This window comes from Felis catus, chromosome C2 (assembly GCF_018350175.1).
Source record: "Felis catus isolate Fca126 chromosome C2, F.catus_Fca126_mat1.0, whole genome shotgun sequence".
Taxonomy (NCBI): Eukaryota; Metazoa; Chordata; class Mammalia; order Carnivora; family Felidae; genus Felis; species Felis catus.
This window is the reverse complement of record NC_058376.1, coordinates 19,073,515-19,097,775: the sequence shown is the minus strand read 5'-3', so window position 1 is coordinate 19,097,775 and position 24,261 is coordinate 19,073,515. Positions and strand designations below refer to the sequence as shown.

Below are 24,261 nucleotides of genomic sequence, written 5' to 3'. Positions count from 1 at the left end.
TGTTAAACGTGAAAACATAATGCCGAGTAAGACGTTTCAAAGGGACATGTATCACGAAACCAACTGCGTTTAGTTTAAAACACGGAGGATACGACACACTGCAAATCATGAAGGGTCCAGCTCTGCACAAAAAGGAGAGCAGTTCTTGGAAGGAAATGAGAAGAGGAAGATCTTCAATGAAGAGGCGGCTTTTTATTTAAAAACACAAGGATCGGAAGTAACTAAGGGAAAAGGTTAACAATGGTTACACTTGGGTAGTGGCCACACGTCAACAAGCCCGGTTGCGAACGACGGGATCCGCTCTAGCTAGTTTACGCCGGAAACAAATGGCTCGCAGACAGGCCCAGGCTTGGAAATCGGGTTACACAGCTCCACGAAATGCCCTTACACCTGAGTGGCTGCAGAGGGGGACCTGCTGGCACCCTTGGAGCACTGCTGCCTTGGAAGCCACAAGCCACTGCTCCCCTCGACAAAGTGCATCCCATGTGCCACTCTGTCTTCCTGGTGTCACTCCCAAATGTCACACAAGTGTGTCTGCTGGTGACTCTTGCTGAGCCAGGCTGGCTCAGTTGGTAAAGCATGCGACTCCTGATCTCAGAATCGTGAGTTCAAGTCCCATGTTGGGCGTGAAGCCTGGCTGAGCCCCAGCTGCCAGGCAATTTCGGAAAGTAAGTTCCACTCTTGCACTTGCTGAGATAAGATCCATAAAGGGGGAAGTCACCAGAGTGGGTGTTCACGCAGTGCTAGGTCCCCAAAAAGCATGACAGATGTCCACTCACATAAGGGTGAAGTTCTGCATGTCTCTGTACAAAAATACACAACTATTTTGTTTAAAATAGCTCATAATTCAAAAAAAAAAATCAAAGTATAAATCCACAAAGGGGATGGGAGAGGAAAGCAGGAGCAGACAAGAAATTTCCAGCAATCTCCAAAAGATGTGACTAGTAACAGTAGAGGATGTCACCACCTAGACTGGATGTGGAGGGAGCCCATCAGAAGAGAGAGACGATGGGCCTGGAGAAGCCCAGAGGTGGTAAAAGACAGAAAAGGAGCTAAAAGGGGGATTAGAGGTCTATATACAAACCAGTTGACCTCAACCCCATATCCCCGATCTCCAAATACAGAAAGGCCTGAGTCCAGGTTATCTCCCCACAGGCAAAATATTGGAGGGATCTCGTAAGTGAAAGAACTGTCTGGGAGGAACAAGAGCAGTCAATATGGGCATCTGTCACCGAAACCGAAGACCCCATCATTTTAGCATTTCGAAAATCCCCATCGTTAACAGCCACCATCAATACTCTTCCTCACAGACGCTAAACCCTGCCTGGACCACAGAGCTGCCATCCAATCTCCCCATAACCACCTTTCCAACTAAAACTAATAACCAACAATCACTAGATTTTGGGGGCTGGGGGGAAAACCCTGAAACATGAAAAGTTGAGATAAGCAAAAAAATCTATCACTTGAGGAAAGATAGAATTCAGGGACCAGGAAATAAATGAATATAATTCTATCTGTTCTTTAGAGTCACAGAGAGGGCTGGCTCTCTGGTAGAGGACGCAACTCTTGATCTCAGGGTCATGAGTTCAAGTCCCACATTCGGTATGGAGCCTACTTAAAAAAAAAATAAATAAAAGGTTCAGAAAGATACACTGTGTCTGTTATACATGAATTTCAATTAAAAAGATAAAGATATACATAGGAAGAAAAGAAAGAAAGAAAAGGAAGGAAGGAAGGAAGGAAGGAAGGAAGGAAGGAAGGAAGGAAGGAAGGAAGGAAAGAAGAAAGGAAAAAGAGGGGAAAAATACAGATCTAAAACCTAACTAAATGGTATTAGAGAAACAGAAAAAGGAATATTTAAAAAGAAAAATTCCCTAGAGCTCAAAAGAGTTATCAAAATTGAAAGCACCAGAATAATTAAAAACCTAGATAGATATGAAACATCTAGGTCATCTAGAACATCAAGGTCCTAAAAGTACCCCAAGTGTGTATGCATGTGGGGGTGTGGTAGGGCAGGTGATATGGAGGAAGGCAGGTTTAAGAGAACAGTTTATATAAAAAGGAACAAAATCAGACAGGGTATCAGACTTTTCATTAGCAACATCAGATGCCAGAAGTTAACCTGAGTTGCTTTCAAAATCTTGACAGAAAATTACCTTTCAGGGGCGCCAGGGTAGCCCAGTCGGTGAAGTGTCTGACTTCAGCTCAGGTCACAATCTTGTGGTCTGTGAGTTTGACCCCACATTGGGTTCTGTGCTGACAGCTCAGAGCCTGGAGCCTACTTCAGATTCTGTCTCCCTCTCTCTCTTTGCCCCTCCTGCACTTATGCTCTGTCTCTCTCTCTCTCTCTCTCTCTCTCTCAATAATAAGTAAGTGTAAAAAGAGAATTACATTTCAGTCTACAACTCTAGCCAGTTGACCACATGTAAGTTGCAAAACAAAGCTCCTTTAGACATGCAAGGGCTCACCTCTTAGATGCTTTTTCTTAAGATGGAACTCACTAGGGATTCCAACACAATGAGAAAGTTCCCAAAGGAACAGGAAGATATGGTCTCTAGGAAGTAGATCCCACCCAGGGAAGAAATCAAATCTTCAGAAGAAACCTGTGCACTAAGCCCAGAAAGCAAAGTGTTCAACCTGGAACAGAAAGAAATCTTTTGGCCAAACAGTTTTAAAAGGGCTGATAATCAAGATTTGCCCGACACGGGAAGCAGGCACTCCCAGACTGTGGTTGGGACTGCCATTTGGCAAAACCTTGTGGAAGCTAAGCTCTGGTAGCATCTGTCAATAATTCTACTACCAGAGTCTATTCCTCTGACGTCACTTATATGTGAGGCGGTGTAGAGCATGCGGGTGAAGTTACGTGGGTCCACATTCCAGCTTTGCTACTGGCCAGTTCTACGGTCTGTCAGTTTCCTCCCTTACAAAATGGAAATAGCTTCTCAACACATTTTGAGGATTAAATAAGAGATTCCGTGTGAAAGGCTTAGCACCATGGCCAGAACATAGGAAATACTGTTAACTTGGTCAATACTCAACTAATCTAACCACAAAGCACTTAAACATTTTGTACAAAAATGTTTACTGTGCCATTGTTTAAAATAGCAAAAATGGGGGTGCCCAGGTAGCCCAGTCAGTTCAGTGACCGCGGCTCAGGTTGTGATCTTGTGGTTCATGAGTTCAAGCCCCGCATCGGGCTCACTGCAGTCAGAGTGACCCTCTATCCCCCTCTCTCTCTGCACCTCTCCCACTCACTCTCTCTCTCTCAAAAATAAAAAAATAAAATAAGATAGCAAAAACGGAAACTAGTATGATCCTTTGTTTTCAAAAGATTCCACTTGTATTTGTACATGTGCTTATACATGTAGAAAAAAGAACTGAATGGAGAAAACATGTCAAGGTGTTATATCTGGGGAGCTGGAGGGCGCAGGGTTGTTTCTGCGTAAAATTTTTATTGTGAACAGCATAAGCTGTCTTATCCTTTAAAGAAAGGAAAAAGTATAAATTAGTATAAATCTTAGGGAGAAAAAGACAGTTAATCTTTATAAGCCCACACAAACATTTTGTAGAAAACTTTTATTTTAATTTACTATATATATTTAATTTTTAGGAAATTACTGGGTCGAAGCACTTTCCTCTGTAGGTTTAGTTTGATCTTCAGTTACCTGTAAAAACATGAATAGCTTTACTTTTCTAATAAAAACAACTTTTAGTTCCACCCTCCCCCCACCATTTTAGATCATTCCACAGTCCTTCTCCTATAATGACCCCTGGTCTTTCTCCTTCGTTAGTAATTATTAAAGAAAGGTAAGTAGAAAAAGAAGAAACCTTATAAGGCCAGGGTCACAACAGAAATTATCAAGTAAAGTACAACAATTCCACTCAAAATATGATGAGGCATCCATCTAGGCTTCCCAAGTTTGTCGTTTTATTTTTCAATTACAAAATGAAATCCTTAGTGTGAGAAAAAGCCCAGTAATGCTGTAACACAGTATTTTTAATCAACAGAGTTTCTTGAGAGACATAATTCTGTTTTAAACACAGAATATTACAGGTTTAGTAGAAATAGGGACCTGCATGTCCCTATTTCTAGTCTGTGTCACTCAAACACATCCATCAAACAGATAAACTATACTCATCACCCCAAAACCTGCCCCACGTCGTGCATTACCTATCTCGCTGAGGGGCTCTGCCCAGCTACCCGAGCCTGCCGCTGCAGAATCCAGGTTCTCTTCTGTGCACATTTCAATCAACAAGAATTCAACGAATCCTACCCGGGGCTCTCACCGCAACACCTGAACTTGAGGCTCTCATCTCTTCCATCCCTCTAACAGACTGCGGGCTTACGTCACAGCTTTCTTCCGTGCTGCCCCAGAGTGAGCTCTGGAACAGGAATAGCCGACCAATAGGTCACTTCCTTTCTCAACTTCCCAGTTGCCTCCAATCACCTTCAGGAGGGGAATGCAAATTCCCTACCATGGAAGACAAGCCCCTCAGATGCTATTTCCAAGAAGCTCACTTTGTTGGACTCATCGCCCACACTCCATACGACTGTACACCCAGGTTTATGTTCTAGTCACCATGCTCTCCATTTCTCCGTGCTTTTAGGCAAGCAGTTTCCTCTGAGATAACTCCCAAGCCAGCCCCCCAACCCAGCCCCAAGCAACCCCACATACCAAAGGGTGAGCTCAAAACCTGGCATGACACATACATAACAAGCACTGACTGGGTTCACAGACTGAATGTAAAAGTACTAGCAGAAACAATTAGAAAACTATACGAGGAGGCATATAATCCAGCAGAAACTGCAGGAATAGATATTTGTTCAGTGATTGCTCTGAGAAGGTTTCATGGAAACAGTAAGACTTGGACGAAGTACTGAAGAATGAATCGGATGTTTCATTTATATACAGGAGGAGAGGGGCGCCTGGGTGGCGCAGTCGGTTAAGCGTCCGACTTCAGCCAGGTCACGATCTCGCTGTCCCTGAGTTCGAGCCCCGCGTCAGGCTCTGGGCTGATGGCTCAGAGCCTGGAGCCTGTTTCCGATTCTGTGTCTCCCTCTCTCTCTCCCCCTCCCCCGTTCATGCTCTGTCTCTCTCTGTCCCAAAAATAAATAAACGTTGAAAAAAAAAAAATTTTATATACAGGAGGAGAAAGGGAAACAGAGTCCAGACAGAAAAACTGCCATGAATAAACAAACCAGAAAACAAGTCTGAGTTAAGAATACTAGTGTTGTATATTTGAAGGTTGCTGAAAGTAGATTTTAAAAGTTCTCATCACACACACACACACACTCACACACACACACACACAGGATATGTCACTCTGTGAGGTGATGGATATGCTAGCTAACCTTGTTGTGTAATCGGTCTGCAATCCATACACACATCAAATCATTGCAGGGTACGTCTTACACTTAAACAATGTTAGGTGTCATACATTCAGTAAAGCTGGGAAGAAATAAAGTGATATAAGAATGTAAACTAAAAAAAAAAAAAGTTTGAGTGTATTTGCAAGCCTGACTAGAGTGGAAAATTACAATAACCAGGATGAGTTCAAGGAGGCCAGACTACACAGGATAGCTCTCAGATAATGTAACTAAAGGCTAAGGACTTAGTCTATGAAAGAGTAAACAGGGATAGAACTGGTCAAGAAACATAATCATTCCTAATTGTGAAATGTAAATACTGATGACACAGAATGAGCTACAAACCCAAGTACACAGAAAATTTGCACATCTGTCAACCAACAGTCAAGGCAGCTTCAAAATACATGTGACAAGTCTCACTCTTTAAATGTTCATTAAGCTTACAAAAAATACCATCTCTTGAAGACCCAATTAACACCACCGGACCCCCTTAAGAACTCTCGCTACTATACGGCGGCCCCCTTATTCTTCTTCAGGTTCCACAACATCATTTCCACAATATTCACAAATAAATACAAGAGAACTGCCAAATCACAGCTCTTCTCTTGCCAAGATACTACTGGGGTCAACAGCTACAACACCGCTTTAGCTACACAGACAACCGATTAACTTTTTTCTTCTGTGTTCTTTTATTTCTTTATTTACTGTTGTGTTGTTGTTGCTTAATTTCAAAACAACTTTCTTCATGGAACAGTACTCATTAGCTGTCAAAAATACTTACCATTTTCCGAGATCTCTCCAATAGCTTATTCCATAGAGTAAAATGTGCCTTGAAAAGGAAAGAGTCACGAAGAATTAAATAAAGCAACGAAGTTAAAAGTAGCTGAGTCTTCTATAGGTTTTAAGCAAGCAAACACATAAAAAAGAAGGCAGTACTAATGAGGTGAAGCGGCTACAGAAGTGGATTAGAGTAGGGGAAAAGGTATTTAATGGGACAGCCACTTTGTTGGCATTTAAGCCAAAAAGACTAAGTCTTTTTTAAGACTTTTTAAAGAACATGCCATTCTTCCTCTTTTGTCCTTAATCATCACCATCATAGACAGTGTTTCTTCTAACAGGAAGCAAAACTGTGCCCCATCTTCCCACAGGTTGTAGTTCTTTCCTTAAATAGCCATTTGCAACCAGCTAGAGGTCATTCTCCACACCATCAGCAGTCACAAGGAGAGGTTCATCAGAAACCGACTGATATCTTCACACTGAAATGGGAGCCCCAGAGGTTTTACCTCATTACCCTAAGAACAAGTAAAAACTAAAAAAAAAAAAAAAAAAAAAAAGGGGCGCCTGGGTGGCGCAGTCGGTTGAGCGTCCGACTTCAGCCGGGTCACAATCTCGCGGTCCGGGAGTTCGAGCCCCGCGTCCGGCTCTGGGCTGATGGCTCGGAGCCTGGAGCCTGTTTCCGATTCTGTGTCTCCCTCTCTCTCTGCCCCTCCCCCGTTCATGCTCTGTCTCTCTCTGTCCCAAAAATAAATAAACGTTGAAAAAAAAAAAAAATTTTAGAACAAGTAAAAACTAACGCAGACAATAATAAAATTATAAAACCAATTTACTTAATCCTTAACAATTTTATATAGCAAGGGATCATCGGAATGCAGATGAAAACTGTGCCAAATGCGTAAGGACCACATCAATTTTACTGAGTCACATGAATGACCTGGCAGAATCCATGATGGAAGGTAAAATTCCTATATGTACACATAAGCCCTTCTGGAGAAAAGAGCAGCATCGCATGTTTAAAGGGAAGACAGCCGAACGGACTGCTGGTGCAGACCCCGGAGTGTATGGCTGGAAGAAAGTGCTATGAGAGATCAGAGAGGCAGGCAGGGGCCAGGTAATGCAGGCCTTTGTGAGACAGGCTACAGGGCTGGGATCTGTTTACAAGAAGCCACTGGAGTGTTTGGGGCAAAGGGATCACGTGATCTGATTTGAGTATGAAAAAGGCCATTCTGGTTACTAAGCAGGGAATGTGCTTTGGAGGGGGAGCATCCTCGGTGATGAGTCAGGGGCTTGGAAAGAGTGGTGAGCACAGATGAGACGCTACGTGATGGAAGGATTCAGGGCATGTTTCAGAGTTGAGCTGAAAGGTCTTGCTGATGGATGGGACGGAGCATGGCTGGGAGGGAGAGAGAAAAGCCAAGGATCACTTCACAGCTAAGCAGATGATGATGCCATTTACTGAAATGCAGAAAGCTAGGAAAGGAAGCAGGTATGTGGCGAAAAACAGAACATATGCTAAAAATTACAAAATGTTGATGAAAGAGATGAGGATTTAAACAAAAGATATACTGTGTTCATAGACTAGAAGACTCAATTTAGTAATGATGTCAATTCTCCCTAAATTATATGGGTTTAACTCAATTCCTATCAAAATCTCAGCAAAATTTGTCAAATCAGAAAGATTATCCTAAAATTAAATGAAAAGGCAAAGAACCGAAAATAGTTAAAACAATTTTTGTAAATAATAACAACATGGGATGAATTATTCCACCTGATTTGAAGAACTATTTACAGCTACAGTAATCAAGACTGTGACACTGGCAGGACAGAGACACACATCAATGGAACAGAACAGGGAACCCAGAAATAGACCCATTAAATACGCCCAACTGATTTTTAATAAGGGTGAAAGCAATTTACTGGAGGAAGGACAGCCTTTCCAACAAAATGGTGCTGGAGAACCTTGACATGTACAGGCAGGAAAAGTGCACCTCCACCTCCTTCTCACGCCGTGTACAAAACTTAACACAAAGTGGACCACAAACCTATATAAAACTATAAAACTTTTAGGGAGAAAAAGAGGAAGACAAATCTTTGGGATCCAGATCCAGACCAAGAATTCTTGGAATTAACACCAAAAGCATGATCCATAAACAAAAACTAATAAACTGGACTTCATCAAGATTAAAAACTTCTGGGGAGCCTGGGGGGCTCAGTCGGTTAAGCGTCCAACTTCGCCTCAGGTCATGATCTCACAGTTCATGGGCTCAAGCCCCACACTGGGCTCTGTGTTGACAGCTCAGAGCCTGCTTTGGATTGTGTCTCCTTCTCCCTCTTCCACTCTCCTGCTCATGCTCTCTCTCTCAAAAATAAACATTAAAAAAAATTTTTTTTTAATTTAAAACTTATGATCTGCAAAACTTCTGATCTTTTGTTAAGAAGACAAAAAGACAAACCACAGAGAGAAAATATTTGCGAACTATGTATCTAACAAAGGACCGATATCTAGAATATACTAGGAAAAAACTCAAAATTCAACAGTAAAAAGCAAATAATCCAGTTAGAACATAAGCAAAAAACATAAATTTCCCACCAAAAAAGATATACAGATGGCATATAAACACATGAAAAGATGTCAACACAATTAGCCAATAGGAAAACACAAATTAAAACCACAATGAGAAATCATACAAACTTACCATAATGGCTCAGATAAAAAATAGTGACAATGTCAAATACCAGGAATGGCAAAATGGCAGTCACTGTGGAACTCAGTGTGATAGTTTCCTAAAAACTAAATATGTGCCTTCTAACCGAGCAACTTTACTCCTGGGCATTTATCCCAGAAAGATGAAAACATATATTCACAAAAACCGGTACACCAATGTTCATAGCAGCCTTATTCGTAATAGCCAAAGAACTAGAAACAACCCAAATGTCCTTTAATGGGTGAATGGTTCAACCAACCACAGTAGATCCACACCACAGAATACTACTCAGCAATTTAAAAGAAAGAAAGAAAAAAAGAAAGAAAGAAAGAAAGAAAGAAAGAAAGAAAGAAAGAAAGAAAGAAAGTGAGAAAGAGAGAAAAAGAAAGCAAGCTACCGATACATATAACTTGGATGAATCCTCAGAGAATTACTACTGAGTGAAAAAAACCCAATCCCAAAAGACTGCACAATGCATGATCCTATTCATATGATACTCTTGAAATGAAAATGCATAGGAACAGAGAACAGATGAGTATTTGCCAGGGGTAAGGAGGTGGGGGTGGGGCAGAGGAGAGTGGGCGTGGCTATCGATAGCCAATAGGAGAGAGTCGTGTGAAGACACTGTACTACATCTTCACTGTGTCACAGTCCATACTTTGGTTGCGGAAGTTTGCAAGGTGTCAGCATTGGGGAAACTAGGTAAAGGGATCAAGGATCTCTCTATTACTTCTTGTAACTGCATGTGGACCTACAAAGATTTTGAACTATCTCAGAATCCAAAGTTGATTAACAGAACTACCCTACAAGCCAGCAATTGCACTACCAGGTATTTATCCAAAAGATTAAAAAATGCTGATTAGAAGGGGCACATGCACCCCAATGTTTAAAGCAGCACTATCGACAATAGCGAAAGTATGGAAAGAGCTCAAATGTCCATCCACTGATGAATGGATAAAGATGTGGTGTGAATATATATGTGTACACACACACACACACACACACACACACACACACACACACACACACCATGGAATACTACTCGGCGAAGAAAAAGAATGAAATCTTGTCATTTGCAACAACGTGGATGGAACTAGAGTGTATTATGCTAAGTGAAGTAAGTCAGTCAGAGAAAGACAAATATCATATCATTTCACTCATAAGTGGAATTTTAAGAAACAAAACAGATTAACATAGGGAAAGGGAAGCAAAAATAAGATACAAACAGAGAGGGAGACAAACCCTAAGAGGCTCTTAAATACAGAGAACAAACTGAGGGGTGCTGGATGGGTGATGGGTGGGGGGATGGGCTAAACAGGCAAGGGGCATTAAGGAGGATGGCCAGTGTCAGGATGAGCACTGGGTGTTATATGTAAGTGAAGAATCACTAAATTCTACCCCTGAAAGCATTATTATACTATGTGTTAACTGACTTGGATTTAAAGTAAAAAAAAAAAAAAAAAAAAAAATTAGTGACGGGTGGGAGCAATATGGAAAATAAAAGACTCTGAGTCATGAATAGATCATGCCAAATCTAAGACCAAAAGGCATTCTAGAGGGTCTTACCAACATGCACTCCAATAATCTCAATGCACCCTCCCCTATATTAATTTGAAAAATTAAAATAACTATCTCAGTTTGATTCAACTTTTTCAACTAATATCTCTTTCGTGAATTATCCGTTTACATTCTGAGCAAAATTGTTCTTAGCATAAACATGAATTTACAAAACATTAGTGTCACAAAATTTAATGAAAATTAAAATGTACATCCTTCAAATTAGTATAAAATCAAGAACCAGAATGACATCCGCTCCCAAATTGGATGACCTGAAACTTTCAGCTTTACTTACTCTTAAGTGTACCGGTAAAGACAGACCCTGGAATCTTCGTACAAGACTCAACTGCGTGGCTTGAAGATTGTGAACTGCTGATACTTCATACTGGAAACAAATACTTGTTCTTGGAATAAGAGGACCCTCACTCACATCAATGAAGTCACCAAATCTGATTGATTTTAAAAATAAACAAATAAAACCTCAAAATCAAATCGTTTAGAGTAGTTTGGGGGAAAAAAGAATCTATTCATTCTCTTTGAGGCAATGTCCACAATCAAGAACATTCTATATGGCTCAATTCAATCTCTAATGGCCCCTGACGTAATAATCTCAAGTGAAGCGGCTAAAACTATGAAAATTAAAGTCAAGTGAACCTTGTTCCTTACTAGCATTGATATAACTTTAGAGATTTTTAAGATCATTGAACACATCATGCTCTCAAGTGAATCCAATGTCTAAAACTGATCATCTACGACCTCATAACAACTCACTGTAATAGAGTTTAGAACTCACTATACAGGACAGATTGTCCAAAGAGCAGCTTTCTAAAAGAAAAAAATTAACTGAGTCATGAAAACATGAAGCTGAGAACACAGACAGAGGCCATGAAGTCATTTCTGCAAATCCATTATGCACGGTCTTACCTCCCTCATCCCAGTATCAGCACATTCCTATTTCACTTACACGTAACATAAGTAGTTACCAGTCAGTATCCAAATTTGCACATACACGTGAATTATGCTCAATTCACAACAATGAATATTTTGCCCAATTTCAAAGTTAAGTTTTAAAAATCACATTTTTAAACAATGGTTTTCAACTCTTGAAATGCGGAAATAGAAATAAGAAACAATAAAACGAGGAACAGAAACCACAATGGCTCCTGAAAAGAATTTAAACCTTCCAATTACCACCGTACCAAAACAATGCACAAAGCAACAGAAAATAAGGTAACAAGAATAACAAATTATGGCACAGATTCATCTTTTTCAGTCATAACTGTACGTTCAGTCAGGTCAATTTCACTGCCTAAGTCTTCCTATAAATTAGCAGGACAGCAACTTTATTTTTACTTACCTGTGCAGCTTGACTATCCTCTCAGGGTTCTGAGATGCCTTCTCTTCTATGAAATCCGTTTTGTACCTAAAGAGGAACAAAGAAAAAGCGACTTACTCCTAAATGCACAAAAAGGGATTTAAGGACATCTCCCCTCTCTTCCTCGTTGGCCAGAGTTTTTCAGACGGGTTTACACTTGGAGTCTCCTCTTCACACCTCACCTCCTTCAGTCTGGCCATAAGCTCACGGCTCCGCCAAAACCATAGGTACCTCCCTGGCCTCACCCTAACGGACACCTTTCTGTCCTTATTTCCACTGTTCACCTCCATCTGTCAAAGTGCTCATTTCCACTGGTTTCTGTGGCACTCCCTACTGCTTGTTATTTCAACTCTCTGGCCACTCTTCCTCCTCTCTCCCCTTCAGGGGACCTGTCCTAAAGCCTCCTTTCAAGCAAGCATCCTCCCTGGGCTGGCTCCTTGATGCGCACAGCTCTAATTACCACTTCTGTGTCCTTATCTTCCATATCTCAGCGTCTAATCCACATCCTTCCTCTGAGCCCCAAACTATGTATCTAAGACCCTTCCGGACACGCACTAGGCTGTTCCACAAGCATCTTACACTCCTGAATTCTCAGAGTGAAAACTTGCTCCTTCTTTTCCCACCACACTTACCCTCATTGCTGAATTTCCTCACTTAGCAAATGGCACCACCAACCACCCACGTGTCTGAGAGAAAAACTGCAGGGATCTCCTCGATTCCTGCTTCACCTACCACACCCCCTCCATCCAACGCATTGCCAAATCACGTCAATGCTACTGCCTAAATGTCTCTCAAACCTACCCAGTTCTGTCACTACAGCTAATAGCACAGACGGAACTGCACAGCCCAGGTACAAACCATAACTTGACCACTCACTACTAAGAGCCTTCTCTCTTCATGCCGGAGTGCTAAAAAGTATTACGTTTGTATATGGCAAACTCGGGAAGCATTAGTTCACGTGCAAACGTCTACCTACTGCCCACACCCCTTCTGCCAAAGCCCCCATGCATTACTAAGGATGCCAGTTACCTTGACTACCTGTCTCTCTTGACCCAACTCGAAGACATGCACCTGTCCCCAGGGAGCTGAAGCCACTTAAAACTCCCCCTGCAGCAGAAAAGCCCAATCACAGATCTACCTTCAACCATCCAAAACTCTGTCCCTTCAAACTTGCCCCAAGCCATCCCTACGTCCTTCCACACATTCAACTAACTTACCAAAGTCCTATAAGCCTCTCCTGGACTTTGAAAGTCCAGTGGAGGGGATGGGAAATCACATGGAATGAACAGCTAGAGTAAATAAACTATGGAAGCTATGGAGCACTTAAATGTAATTAGTCCTAACTGAAATGTGCCTCAAGAGTAAAACACACCAGATTCTGAGGACTTAGTATGAAAAAGAGAATACAAAATATCATTAATTTCTAAATATTGATCACATGTTGAAATAACATTTACATACACTTTAAATAAAATGTATTATTAAAATTTACTTCACCTTTTCTTTTGACTTTTTCACTGTAGCTACCAGAAAACTTACTTCTCTAGATGTCTCACATTATATCTCTATTGGACAGCATGACCCTAGAATTGGGGCACTGGAAGTGTCTTGTTATGTTCTAGCAATCCAAGGAATTTTCTTATAGAATCAACGGTGGTTTGGTTCTACAGAACTATCTGCACTCTAGTTCAGTTAAAATAGTACATTCCTATTGCTTTCTAATTCACTGGTTCCAGGCTACGCAAAATATTATAAACTACCATTACGAGAACGTATGCCTCAATTCACAAATACCTAAAGATTTTCCAATCCAGAACCTTGAACAATTTGCAAGAGCATATTCTGTCTTCAGAATCTAGCATCCCTGTTATTTTCTTTGCAATGTAGATTTCCCTAACTAGTTCTAGCTTCAATGAGATTAATACTAAAACATAGTTTATGTTGTTACAATTAGTAAAAGGTAAACTGGAAGTTTTCCGAGTGAAAAAGGGAATTAAGAACGCAGGGAGGATTTAAAATGCTGGCAAAGAAAATCCCCCTAATGGATAATTTGGTGCAGAAGATGAAGACCCACCCGGCTGTGTAAACGTTTCACTTCTCCCCTTAGCTCCCTCCAGACCACGGGCATTCTCTATCTCACCCTTCGCATTTAAAGAGTAGAGGATGAGAAGGAAAGGCTGCCGAACGTGCAAAATGATACAGCTTCATGTATGCTATCACCTCACGATGGAAGGAAAAGAGGGAAACACACCGCCAAGCTGATATGAAGGACGGACCAGCCAGAAAAACAGAGAAGTGAGACCAAGTGAGAAAATTACCAAAGGTGAGCGAAGTTTTTTTCTCAGGGAAATAAATAATGGGATGAGTAAGTAAATAAGTAAAGAGGCTGGGAAGTGGGATGAATGAAAGTAAATAGGTTGGTACAGAAAAAGAGATCTTAGAGCTAAAAATAGAACAGTGTCCTACCCACATCAGATATAAAGATTCTTAAGAGCTGAATTTCCTTCATTACATGTAACTTTGGGGGGTTTAGCCTTGCTTTCAAGGAAGCCAACACTTACTTGTTGTGCTGAAATATTTCCAATGCCACTTTTGCTTCCACTTCCAGAGTTTCAAATGGAAGATCTTTATAAATTAAAGCACGGGCATCTTTTGTGAAGGAACGCAGGTTCTCCTTCGAAAGGAAAGTATTAACCTTTTGTAACAATTTACTTAGAAGCATTTCTCCATAAGGAAGGTAAGATAAAATCGTATGCTAAATATTATAAATCCAACTAAAAGAAAAAGCAAAAGCAAACTTATTCGGAAAGAAAGTTATTAATTTGCAACAATTATTTAGACCATTTTTAGACCGTAAAATGTAAGGTCAACAATTTATCTCAACTCTATGAACTATAAACTTGTAATTTACTTGTAATTAAGATATCAGTCTATATTAATAATTATTAAAGATAATCCTACAAAGAAATTTTAAGTTTTTATTCGAATTACATAATTAAACAAATGTTCACTAAAACAACGATGCAGTTAGAAACGCTAAGAAATAAAAGATATAAAAATCTGTTTACATTGTAAGCAAAACTAAGCTTTTATAAATGCACAGGGAAAACACTGTTTATGTGATTCAGAAAGTTTCACCAGGAAACGTAATGTCATCATTGGCCCTGCCCTAAATATGGCATATATCTAATATTAAAAACCTGTTTAATGAAGAGGTTTTATGCAATTAAAATCATTAATACACATTAACAATATCTGAGATTTTTATTAAAACCATAATTGAGTTTTCATACTATAGATCCTTCATTACTGATACAGAAAAACCAGGTACTATTACACAACTTTTGTAATAAAATTATTTCCATAAACTATGAGACTTTTTTTGCACGAATGACTCTTCTCCATTCTTTTTAATTTTTTTTTTCAACATTTATTTATTTTTGGGACAGAGAGAGACAGAGCATGAACAGGGGAGGGGCAGAGAGAGAGGGAGACACAGAATCGGAAACAGGCTCCAGGCTCTGAGCCATCAGCCCAGAGCCCGATGCGGGGCTCGAACTCACGGACCGCGAGATCGTGACCTGGCTGAAGTCGGACGCTTAACCGACTGCGCCACCCAGGCGCCCCTCTTCTCCATTCTTAAAGGGATAATTGACTGTATAACAAATCCACATTCACAGTTTATACAGTTGTTCCTTGCGTAACTCTCTACCACTTCTTCTAAGCAGTCCACCCAATACCATGATGCCTGCAATTAGCCAGTGCCTTTTAAGTTTTATATTTAAAACTTGTTTTTGTAAGTTTATTTACCTATCTTGAAAGAGACAGTGGCGGAAGGGCAAAGAGGTAGGGAGAGAGAATCCCAAGCAGGCTCTGCACTGTCAGCACAGAGCCCTATGTGGGTCTCGAACTTAAAGAACCGTGAGGTAATGACCTGAGCTGAAATCAAGAGTCAGAGGCTCAACCAAGGGAGCCACCCAGGTGCCCTTGTAAGTTTTATATTTAAAACAGGAAAAAGAAGCAGCAAGTTTTACAGCTCAGAAGTGAATCTTGATTGCGTTCATTTTTATGACATAAATAATGCAAATATATAAAGTAAGAATCACTTCTTCAACTTGAGGGCATATCTGAAAAATAAATTATATTGACACAGTTCAGAGATCACGAAGAAAAAGTTTCAATCCCTTCCCTGCCCCCTTCCCTATCTCTCTTTCTACCTCTCTTCCCTCCCTTTCTTTGTTCTTTCCTGTTTCCCTCCTCTCTCCCTCTTGACACTAAGCAACATGAGCAGGATTATATAAGAAATAACTTCCAAAGTCAGAATTTAAACCTGAATCTGCTTTGACTCCAAAATTTTGCTTTTAGGAACTATAATATTTCACTAAAATGTACCACTAAGGAAAAAAACACTGGCAATTATAATCGTAAGATGCCATCTATTATAAGACACATTTTGGGGGCACCTGGGAGGCTCAGTCGGTTAAGCATCCGACTTCAGCTCAGGTCACGATCTCGTGGTTCGTGAGTTCAAGCCCTACATCAGGCTCTGTGCTGAGAGCTCAGAGCCTGGAGCCTGCTTCAGATTCTGTACCTCCGTCTCTCTGTCCCTCCCCTGCTCGCTCTCTGCTCTCTCTCTGTCTCTCTCACAAATAAACATTAAAAAAAATTTTTTTAAAGACATTTCCAGAGATACTAAAATGTGAAAAAAACGTACACTGTGGAATTGATAAAATGCTATGCTACACTGCCTTTCCTTTTCTGACCTCCAGACTTTCAATCTGTAGAACATACGGTTTTGCTTAATTAAGAATCAGGCATCTGCCTTGTCTCCCCAATCATAACTAAAATCTCTGGGCTGGACATCTGAAAGCCACCGGCACATCCTACCCACAGAGAATCTGATCCAGATCGTCTTTGTCAGCCAGGTCCCTGATGCTACCCAACTCCCAGATCAAACAGGAGAACGCTCATCGTGCAATCAGACCATTCACCAAGAGTCTAGTCTGCTGCCATTTGAGTTAGCTTAACTTTGTCAAAGTCTGATTCTTAATTCACTAACCGTCTACCCCCTCCACCCCTCCTCTCAACGTAACCCTGGTATACAGGGAGACCTCGCAGTATGCAACAGGTTAAAACGGCTAGAGCAATAAGTTTTACATTGTGCTCTGAGGACCCAGGAAGTTAGTAAGGCTCCAGGGCCCTCACCACCACATCAACCAAGACAATTAAACTTGTAAATTTGATAGCTTGGGCATCTTGAAAACCACTATCTTAAGAAAAGGAATGAACAGTACAAGGAAGAAAGCACTTCCAGAAAAGGTCAAGCAGGACCTAAAGCTGACCACATGAGGAAAACCCCCATTCCTATGCTCTGTCTTGAATACACTGAAAATGCAACACAGGTAGGCAGGTAAGGTCTTTCAAATATCCTCAACATGCAGTATCACTCAACAACACTGACACAAGAATCGTTCTAACCAAAGAAGGTACATACTCTAAAATTCATATTCTAAACACTATACTTACTTTTGTTGGCATCCACTCATCAAGTCTCTTATCCAGAACTACATCATAGCAGAAGGCTCCAGAGATTACTGTAAATCCAACCAAAATGAGAGGCAAAGTCAAATCTACTAGAGTTACTAATTTGCAACAACTGAATATTTAGACCATAAAAGGGAAGGCCAGCAATCTCTGCCAACTCGACAAATTATAAAAGTTACCATTATCCCAGCTCTTGCCAGAGCTCTCTCTACCAGCTTTCCCTCACTCACTCTCTTTTTGTTGAACCCAAATCCCTAGTACTTTTTAAACATTCACATTTTCGTCCAGAATATTATCACTATAGAGACTTCACAGTTACTAGACATAAAACTTCAAAAGAATCAGATATTTAATATGTAGACAAATGACTACGTGGGCGTGAAATGTTGAATTTTTTAATGTCTTCTAAGCTTTGTTTTTGTTTTGTTCTTAGAATCACTTATTGAGGGGCGCCCGGGTGGCGCAGTCGGTTAAGCGTCCGACTTCAGCCAGGTCACGATCTCGCGGTCCGGGAGTTCGAGCCCCGCGTTGGGCTCTGGGCTGATGGCTCAGAGCCTGGAGCCTGTTTCTGATTCTGTGTCTCCCTCTCTCTCTGCCCCTCCCCCGTTCATGCTCTGTCTCTCTCTGTCCCAAAAAAGAAAAAAAATTAAAAAAAAAAAAAGAATCACTTATTGAGCTTTTTTAAGTTTTTTGGCGTATATCCTCCTATCTTTTTTTGAAAATTTACAAATGCGATCCTATTGCACATACTGATGCAGAATCTTGGCAAAATTGCAAAGACTGTGAACTCTTCTATCTTCTCAAAAGTGATCCCCCCCCGCCGCCCCAGAGTCATGTCATTTCTGCTGAAATGGTACCTCCTAAACATAGCTTTTTCCAGAATTCTATTTATACTCCTATTTCCTCCTCCTCCACACATTCGATTTAGAAATAAGTGCCTAAAGTGGTAGGAAACAAACACTGAAACAGGGTAATTACACAGAATTCATATTCAAGAGAAACATTACCCTCGAATTGTATTATGTTAATTATTGACCTCCAGTAATTAAATAAGATGGATTTTGTTACCGGTTATAAATGGAATGTATGTACGACAGTAATTTCTATCACATAAAATTAGAACTGAGCTAAAAAAAATAGAAAAGAAGCTCGGGGCGCCTGGGTGGCTCAGTCAGTTAAGTGTCCAACTTCAGCTCAGGACATGATCTCACGGTTCATGAGTTTGAGCCCCTTATCGGGCTCTGTGTTGACAGCTCAGAGCCTGGAGCCTGCTTTGGATTCTGTGTCTCCCTCTCTCTCTCTGCTCCTCCCCTGCCCATGTTCTGTCTCTCTCTCTCCTTCAATAATAAATAAAAACATTAAAAAAAATTAAAAAAGAAAAAATAGAAGCTCTATAAAATATCAAAAATAGGTACCAAAATATTCAATGATTACAAAATGTGTGTGCACACATGTGTACATTACCAGGAACTTCTGGAGCTCTGACCAAACTGACCACATATTCATCTTTGAATGCCCTCTCTATCACACAGCCCATCATCATGGCACAGGAACGCCAATAAGCCTAGAAAAATAAAACATACACAAACATAATACACACTAAGATTCACTGTTTCTTCAATATTAAAATTTAGGTTAACTTTCAACTACATGGATGGAACTGGAGGGTGTTACGCTAAGCAAAATTAACCAAAGAAAGACAAATATCGTAGGACTTCACTCATATGAAGAATTTAAGATACAAAACAGATGTACATAAGGGAAGGGAAGCAAAAATAGTATTAAAACAAAGAGGGAGACAAAACATAAGAGACTCTTAGACACAGAGAACAAACTGAGGGTTGCTGGAGGGGCTGTGGGGGAAGGGGGAATGGGCTAAATGGGTAAGAGGCATTACGGAGGACACCTGTTGGGATGAGTACTGGGTGTTACACATTGGGAATAAATCACTGGAATCTACTCCTGAAATCATTATAGTAGCACTATACGCTAACTAACTTGGATGTAAATTGAAAAATAAGTAAATAAAAAGAAATTTTTGGTTAACTTTTGACTTAGGAACTATTTTTCTATCCATCCTTGGCACGTAGCAATAGTTAACATCAGGCCACGACATTACCTCTACCGAGCAAAAAGCACTGAAGAATGAAGTACCAACTTCTGTTGTTAGCAGTGTTTCTGTACAAGATATCACACACTATGATGTTTATCAAACACAAGATAGTTTTACTATCCGGTAGCAACTTTTCTCTTTAACCCAGGATAAAGAGAACTTGTTAACAAACCTGTACTAAAGTAAAAAAAATACACATATTAATATATACCTGTTTACGCCATATATAATAGAGAGGGAACACTGAACTCTTCAGAACTTGTGACTCCTCTCCTATGCCTAACACCACAGAGCACATCACCCAAGTTACTCATATTTACGGCAGAGCAAACTCACTATTAACTGGGCTTTCGGTTTACTCGCACGTTTTGACCCATGGACATGCCTAATGTGGGTATCCATGCAATGACCTTATCAGAGTCGTAAAGAGAAACTCAAGTCCTATCATACCCGCCTATCTTGTGCCCCACACTGGCACTACTACAACTGGGCACTTGACTTTCACAAGCTCTTCACATCTGCGGACAAGAGTGGGCCCACTTGGCTGTGTGCAGCAGAGACCGCTCCAGAACGTATCCTACAGAACCACACAACATACACTAAAAAGGAGTACAAACTCAGGTCTTGAAGGCAAGCAGCAAAACGCACTTCCTCGTCTATCCTACTTAAATGTGTTTAATGTCTGTTGAACTCCAGAATCAGAATGCCTGGACTAAAATCCAGGCTCTAGTATTTCCTAAACTGATAACCTTGGTCAAGCTACCGAACCTCTCTTTGCCTCAGGTTATTTTTCCGGGAAATGGGAACGATAGCATCTATTTTTATGTGGTTTTTATGAAGATTAAATGAGTTAATACCTGTAAATCACCTAAGACAGTGCCTGATACATAATTAATACTTGATAGAAGCTATTATTATCATATCTATCGTTTTGTTACTTAAGTGTTTCATTCCAACATGTATTTATTAAATACCTATTGTATGTAAGTCAAGGACTGGGCCCAACAGAGGATGTGATCCCTGTCTTCAGAGAGCCGAGAATCCAATGCATTCAACAGTTCACATCACAAGGCATGATTAAAATACTATATCTGAAGATGTTAGCCAAGTGTGAGGCCCTAAAGAACAGAGGGATTCATCCTGACAAGAAGAAACTGGGAAGATTCCACAGAGCAGACAGCATTTTAATAGAACTATAAACGATAAACAGGATTTTAACAGGGAGGAAAGAAAATACCCAGAGTTGAAGAAGGACACCTATAAAAGCCAGGAGGCTCACACAGCAAAAACCACTAGTGACCACGTCCTCAAATGTGGCCACAGCAGAGAGGAAGTGAAAAGATGCAGCGAAGGTGAAGCTTGAAAGCCACGCTGGGGTCAGATCCCACAGGGCCTGAAAAGTCATGAGGAAGAAATGACACAACACTCAGTCATGTCGCTTAACAAAAGTCTTACAGGCCTACTAAGGAAGACTTTAGTATTAAAGAGGGAGGTGGGGACAGAGAGTTAAAAAGCTACTGAAATAATCCAACGATGGTCAACAGCTGAATTCAAGCAGTAGAGAGAATGAAATATAGAGGATAATCAACAAATGTCTGTGGAACAAAGTCATGAAAGTAAAATACAAGTCACACAGTTTTCTCAAACCAAAATACAAAGAAAGGATGCCACTGGTATTTTGGGAGCTTGTGAAAATGCAAAAAAATCAAAACACTGATTATCACGGGCATTACTACATTTGACCTTGGCCACGTTTGCACATCTCATACTCCAAAGCAAAACAGATGTTAATAAAAAGAAGAAGAAGAACACTAGGAGAAAAAAAAAAGAACACAGAAGTAGAAATACCTTATTCACTTCTCCAGGATCACGATCTTTGAAAGTAAGAAATTCAATTTCACAGGATTTGGTCAAAGGTTTATACATGTCCCAAGGCTGTCCGTCCACAAGAGCCAGAATGGACTTCCCGCAGTACCACTCACTTAAATCTAGGAATTTAAAATAGATTGAAGGTCTGAATCTAACAAAACTCAAATTGAAAAGTTACGTGTGTAAGTGCTACATTAAGAAATAAAACCAACAGAAAGGCAAGATTCTGCAAGCTGACTTCCTCTGGGAGAAAAAAAAGCATTACATAGTACCTCTGTACCAATAAAAAAATAATACCCAACACACCCAATGTGTTATTACTAACAAAACTGCCCAAACCATTTACGAAAACCATTGAGGCTAAGTCTAATTTGAAGTTAATCTATTATTAAGTAATAAAACAATTTGCCAAGAGTTACACTTGTATATATAAATACACATCCATAGTAAATCTGGTCAAAACGGGTTGGGTGTCTCGCTCCTACACCACCTCGTCCTTCCCTAACATGGACTGTCCACGTTAAATACCTTAACAGTTTTTAATTATGGGTATGAATTCACATATAAGCCCATCCGCCCTAGTCTGTTCTTTGACCGGAATGCAACTCTAACTCTAAGCCTGATTAGATGTTCTTCAAGTACACAGCTAGTCACAGAAGTGCTCAAACTACAGGGCTAGAGTCTAAATAAGTCCCACAGAGAGAGGATCACGTCCGCTTTTGTTCACTCATCAGTATATCCAGAACCTAGCCCCAGGCCTGTAATACAGTAAATACTCAAAAGTGTACTGAACGATCGAAAGTATGAATGAGAAGCACTTGTCAGTGCAAGTGTCATGCTGAGGGGGGGCACAAAGGCTTCATCTCCACCCCTCAAAACCCACAAAACCCTTCAAGGGCCTGTGCTTCGTCCTAACCCTCCTCTGTAATCCTAATGCCTATCACACAGCAAAGGTTCAAATAAATGTTCACAGAACAACCAAACAACGGTCATAAGGACTCATCCAAGTGCCAGAGTGAAAAAAAGACTGAGAATGTAGACTATCTTAAGCTTTTAACTAAAATTGTTAATTACTTGAATGGAATCACTACTCAGTTTTCCAAAAATTTAAACAATGTGGTTTAAATGAGCATCCTGGTGTATATACCTATTTGGGGAGCTTTCTAAATTTAAATATTACCAGTTCTATCAAAGCTGCTTTGAAAGCATTTTGATCAAAAATAATCCATACAGAGGTTCTGTTCCCTTCATTTACACACCAAATCACACACAGGGCACAGTCCTCTCCTTTAAGATATGAATCCCAACACACACTTTTACCCTAACTGCATTCACCCCATGCACACTTCCACTTAACACATTCACTACATGTACACGGAAGTATAAAGAAACACATAACACACAATCAGACAAGCGGGAAGCACCTAAGGTTTAAGTTAGGCCATAAAGAGCTAGAAAGGAAAAGAAGGCCTATAAAGCTGGTCCTCGGAGGCCTGGGCGGTCCCTCTATCCCAAATTCCTTTAACGAGCCCCCCATGGGTGCTGTCTAAAAAAGGCAAGCACACTAACATGGTAACAAGGCTTTCACCTCCGTCTTCTTCTGCCAGAAACAATTACAGCACCCAAACCTAGCCAGATTCAAGTGAGTGCCAGGAAACCTGTGCATCACAGTACCAACCTTTCAAGACCCACAGGACCCTCCAGAGCTAAAGTGACAGTGAACAGAGAGGAAGATGCTGGATAAAGAACTTCTGTAAGGTCAGGGAGCAATTACCGAGTCTTGTCTCTTCTGAACCAGTCCTTCTGCACAGCTTATGGGAAAGTCAAAACTGTATCCTGATTCACTACTTACGCATAGCACAACTATAAGGAGTTGAAATGTTTTTATTCATCACGAAGATAGTGCCAGGGTCCGTTTTCCCAACGTGTTTAACTTCAATCTTCTCAGTTCGAGGAGTTAATGATAACTGCCTGTTTTTCTCTTTATTAAAGAGGTCATTCTGCATTTCTATCAGTTCTCTCGGTGAGAGGTGCGAAGCTGGCGATGTTGCTATCAATCCTGTGTAGAAGTTACGATAAATATAAACAGTGAATGAGTAACACACCGATGATACCCCACCCCGCACCACTGTCCTACAAGAATGCGGGGCAACACGAGTTTAAAACGCCGTTCGCCAAAATGCGCTCAGAGATTAACTTAAACCACTTTCTAATATTAATAACTAAAATGCCAAGGGAAGAAACCCGCAGCTAGCCCAGATCCACACCTTTCCTTCAGCTTGGCTCTCTCACCATCAGATCCCCATTGCCCATCAATTTCCTCTGTCGTATTCCAATCTGTGCTTTACAATAAGAGGCAAAAAGTAACCAGGAAGTAGTCAAAGTCACACTAGTCATTGGGAAGGTGAGCAAAGTTGTCGCCTTGAAACGTCTTGGGGACAAGAAAGCTCCAGGAGACTGGGGATCCCTCGCCACAACTATCGATATCTGGAGCGAGAAACGCTGAGCTTATTTTCTAAACCCTCAATCAGAGGATTTGACAAAGCCCGTACGAGTATTCCAATGGGTAAATAAGGACACGTTTGCACCACGACGCGGGGTCCTTCTCAGAGGCGCCCCAAGCTCCTCCCACGGCCCGGTATCCACCCGGCGCCCCGAGATCTGTGTCCCCGGGCCGGGAAGGGGTGGCCGCCACAGCCAGGACGTAAAGACCCTCCTGCGCCCGCAGCCCCGTGAGACCTCCCAGGACCCGCCTCAGGCCCAATCCGAGCCGACAATCCTTTAATCCTCTCTCTCCGTCCCCACGGCCGCTGAAACTCACTCCAGCCAGCCCCGCCAGCAGGGGCGGCCCGCCAGAGGCGCAGCCCCCGGACCCCCAAAGCCATTGCCTCCTCCGCTGCCGAAGGAACCGCCTCGCACAGGTCCTCCTCTGCCCTCCTCCCCGGAAACTCTG

At 41.1% G+C, this 24,261-nt stretch overlaps 1 protein-coding gene across 4 annotated transcripts; it reads right to left on the bottom strand.

Moving 5' to 3' along the window:
* Positions 1–172: 172 nt before the first annotated feature.
* MRPL39 (mitochondrial ribosomal protein L39) lies at positions 173–24,257 on the bottom strand. Of its 4 annotated transcripts, none has more exons than XM_011285730.3 (11): positions 24,130–24,257; positions 23,161–23,367; positions 21,288–21,427; positions 18,791–18,890; positions 17,309–17,376; positions 14,344–14,456; positions 11,765–11,830; positions 10,703–10,856; positions 6,150–6,197; positions 3,591–3,665; positions 173–3,480 (listed from the first exon to the last, which is right to left on the bottom strand). In XM_011285730.3, the coding sequence occupies exons 1-10, from the start codon at positions 24,191–24,193 to the stop codon at positions 3,615–3,617; spliced, it is 1,011 nt and encodes a 336-aa protein (XP_011284032.1). In that variant the 5' UTR covers positions 24,194–24,257; the 3' UTR covers positions 173–3,480; positions 3,591–3,614. The 4 variants fall into 4 exon arrangements, with proteins under 4 accessions (XP_011284032.1, XP_019695044.1, XP_044892646.1 ...); XM_019839485.2 differs by having other exon boundaries at positions 173–803; XM_045036710.1 differs by lacking the exons at positions 173–3,480; positions 3,591–3,665; positions 24,130–24,257 and adding exons at positions 3,699–4,383; positions 23,576–23,851.
* Between the last annotated feature and the right edge of the window lie 4 nt (positions 24,258–24,261).

Coding starts and splice junctions, on each gene's coding strand:
- MRPL39 (XM_011285730.3), bottom strand. CDS start 24,193: ATGGCTTTGGGGGTCCGGGGGCTGCGCCTCTGGCGGGCCGCCCCTGCT. Junction 21,428..23,160: donor TCCTTATAGTTGTGCTATGC/GTAAGTAGTGAA, acceptor TTAAATTCCTAG/ATTTAAGTGAGTGGTACTGC. Junction 14,457..17,308: donor ATGAGTGGATGCCAACAAAA/GTAAGTATAGTG, acceptor TTCCTTTCGAAG/GAGAACCTGCGTTCCTTCAC.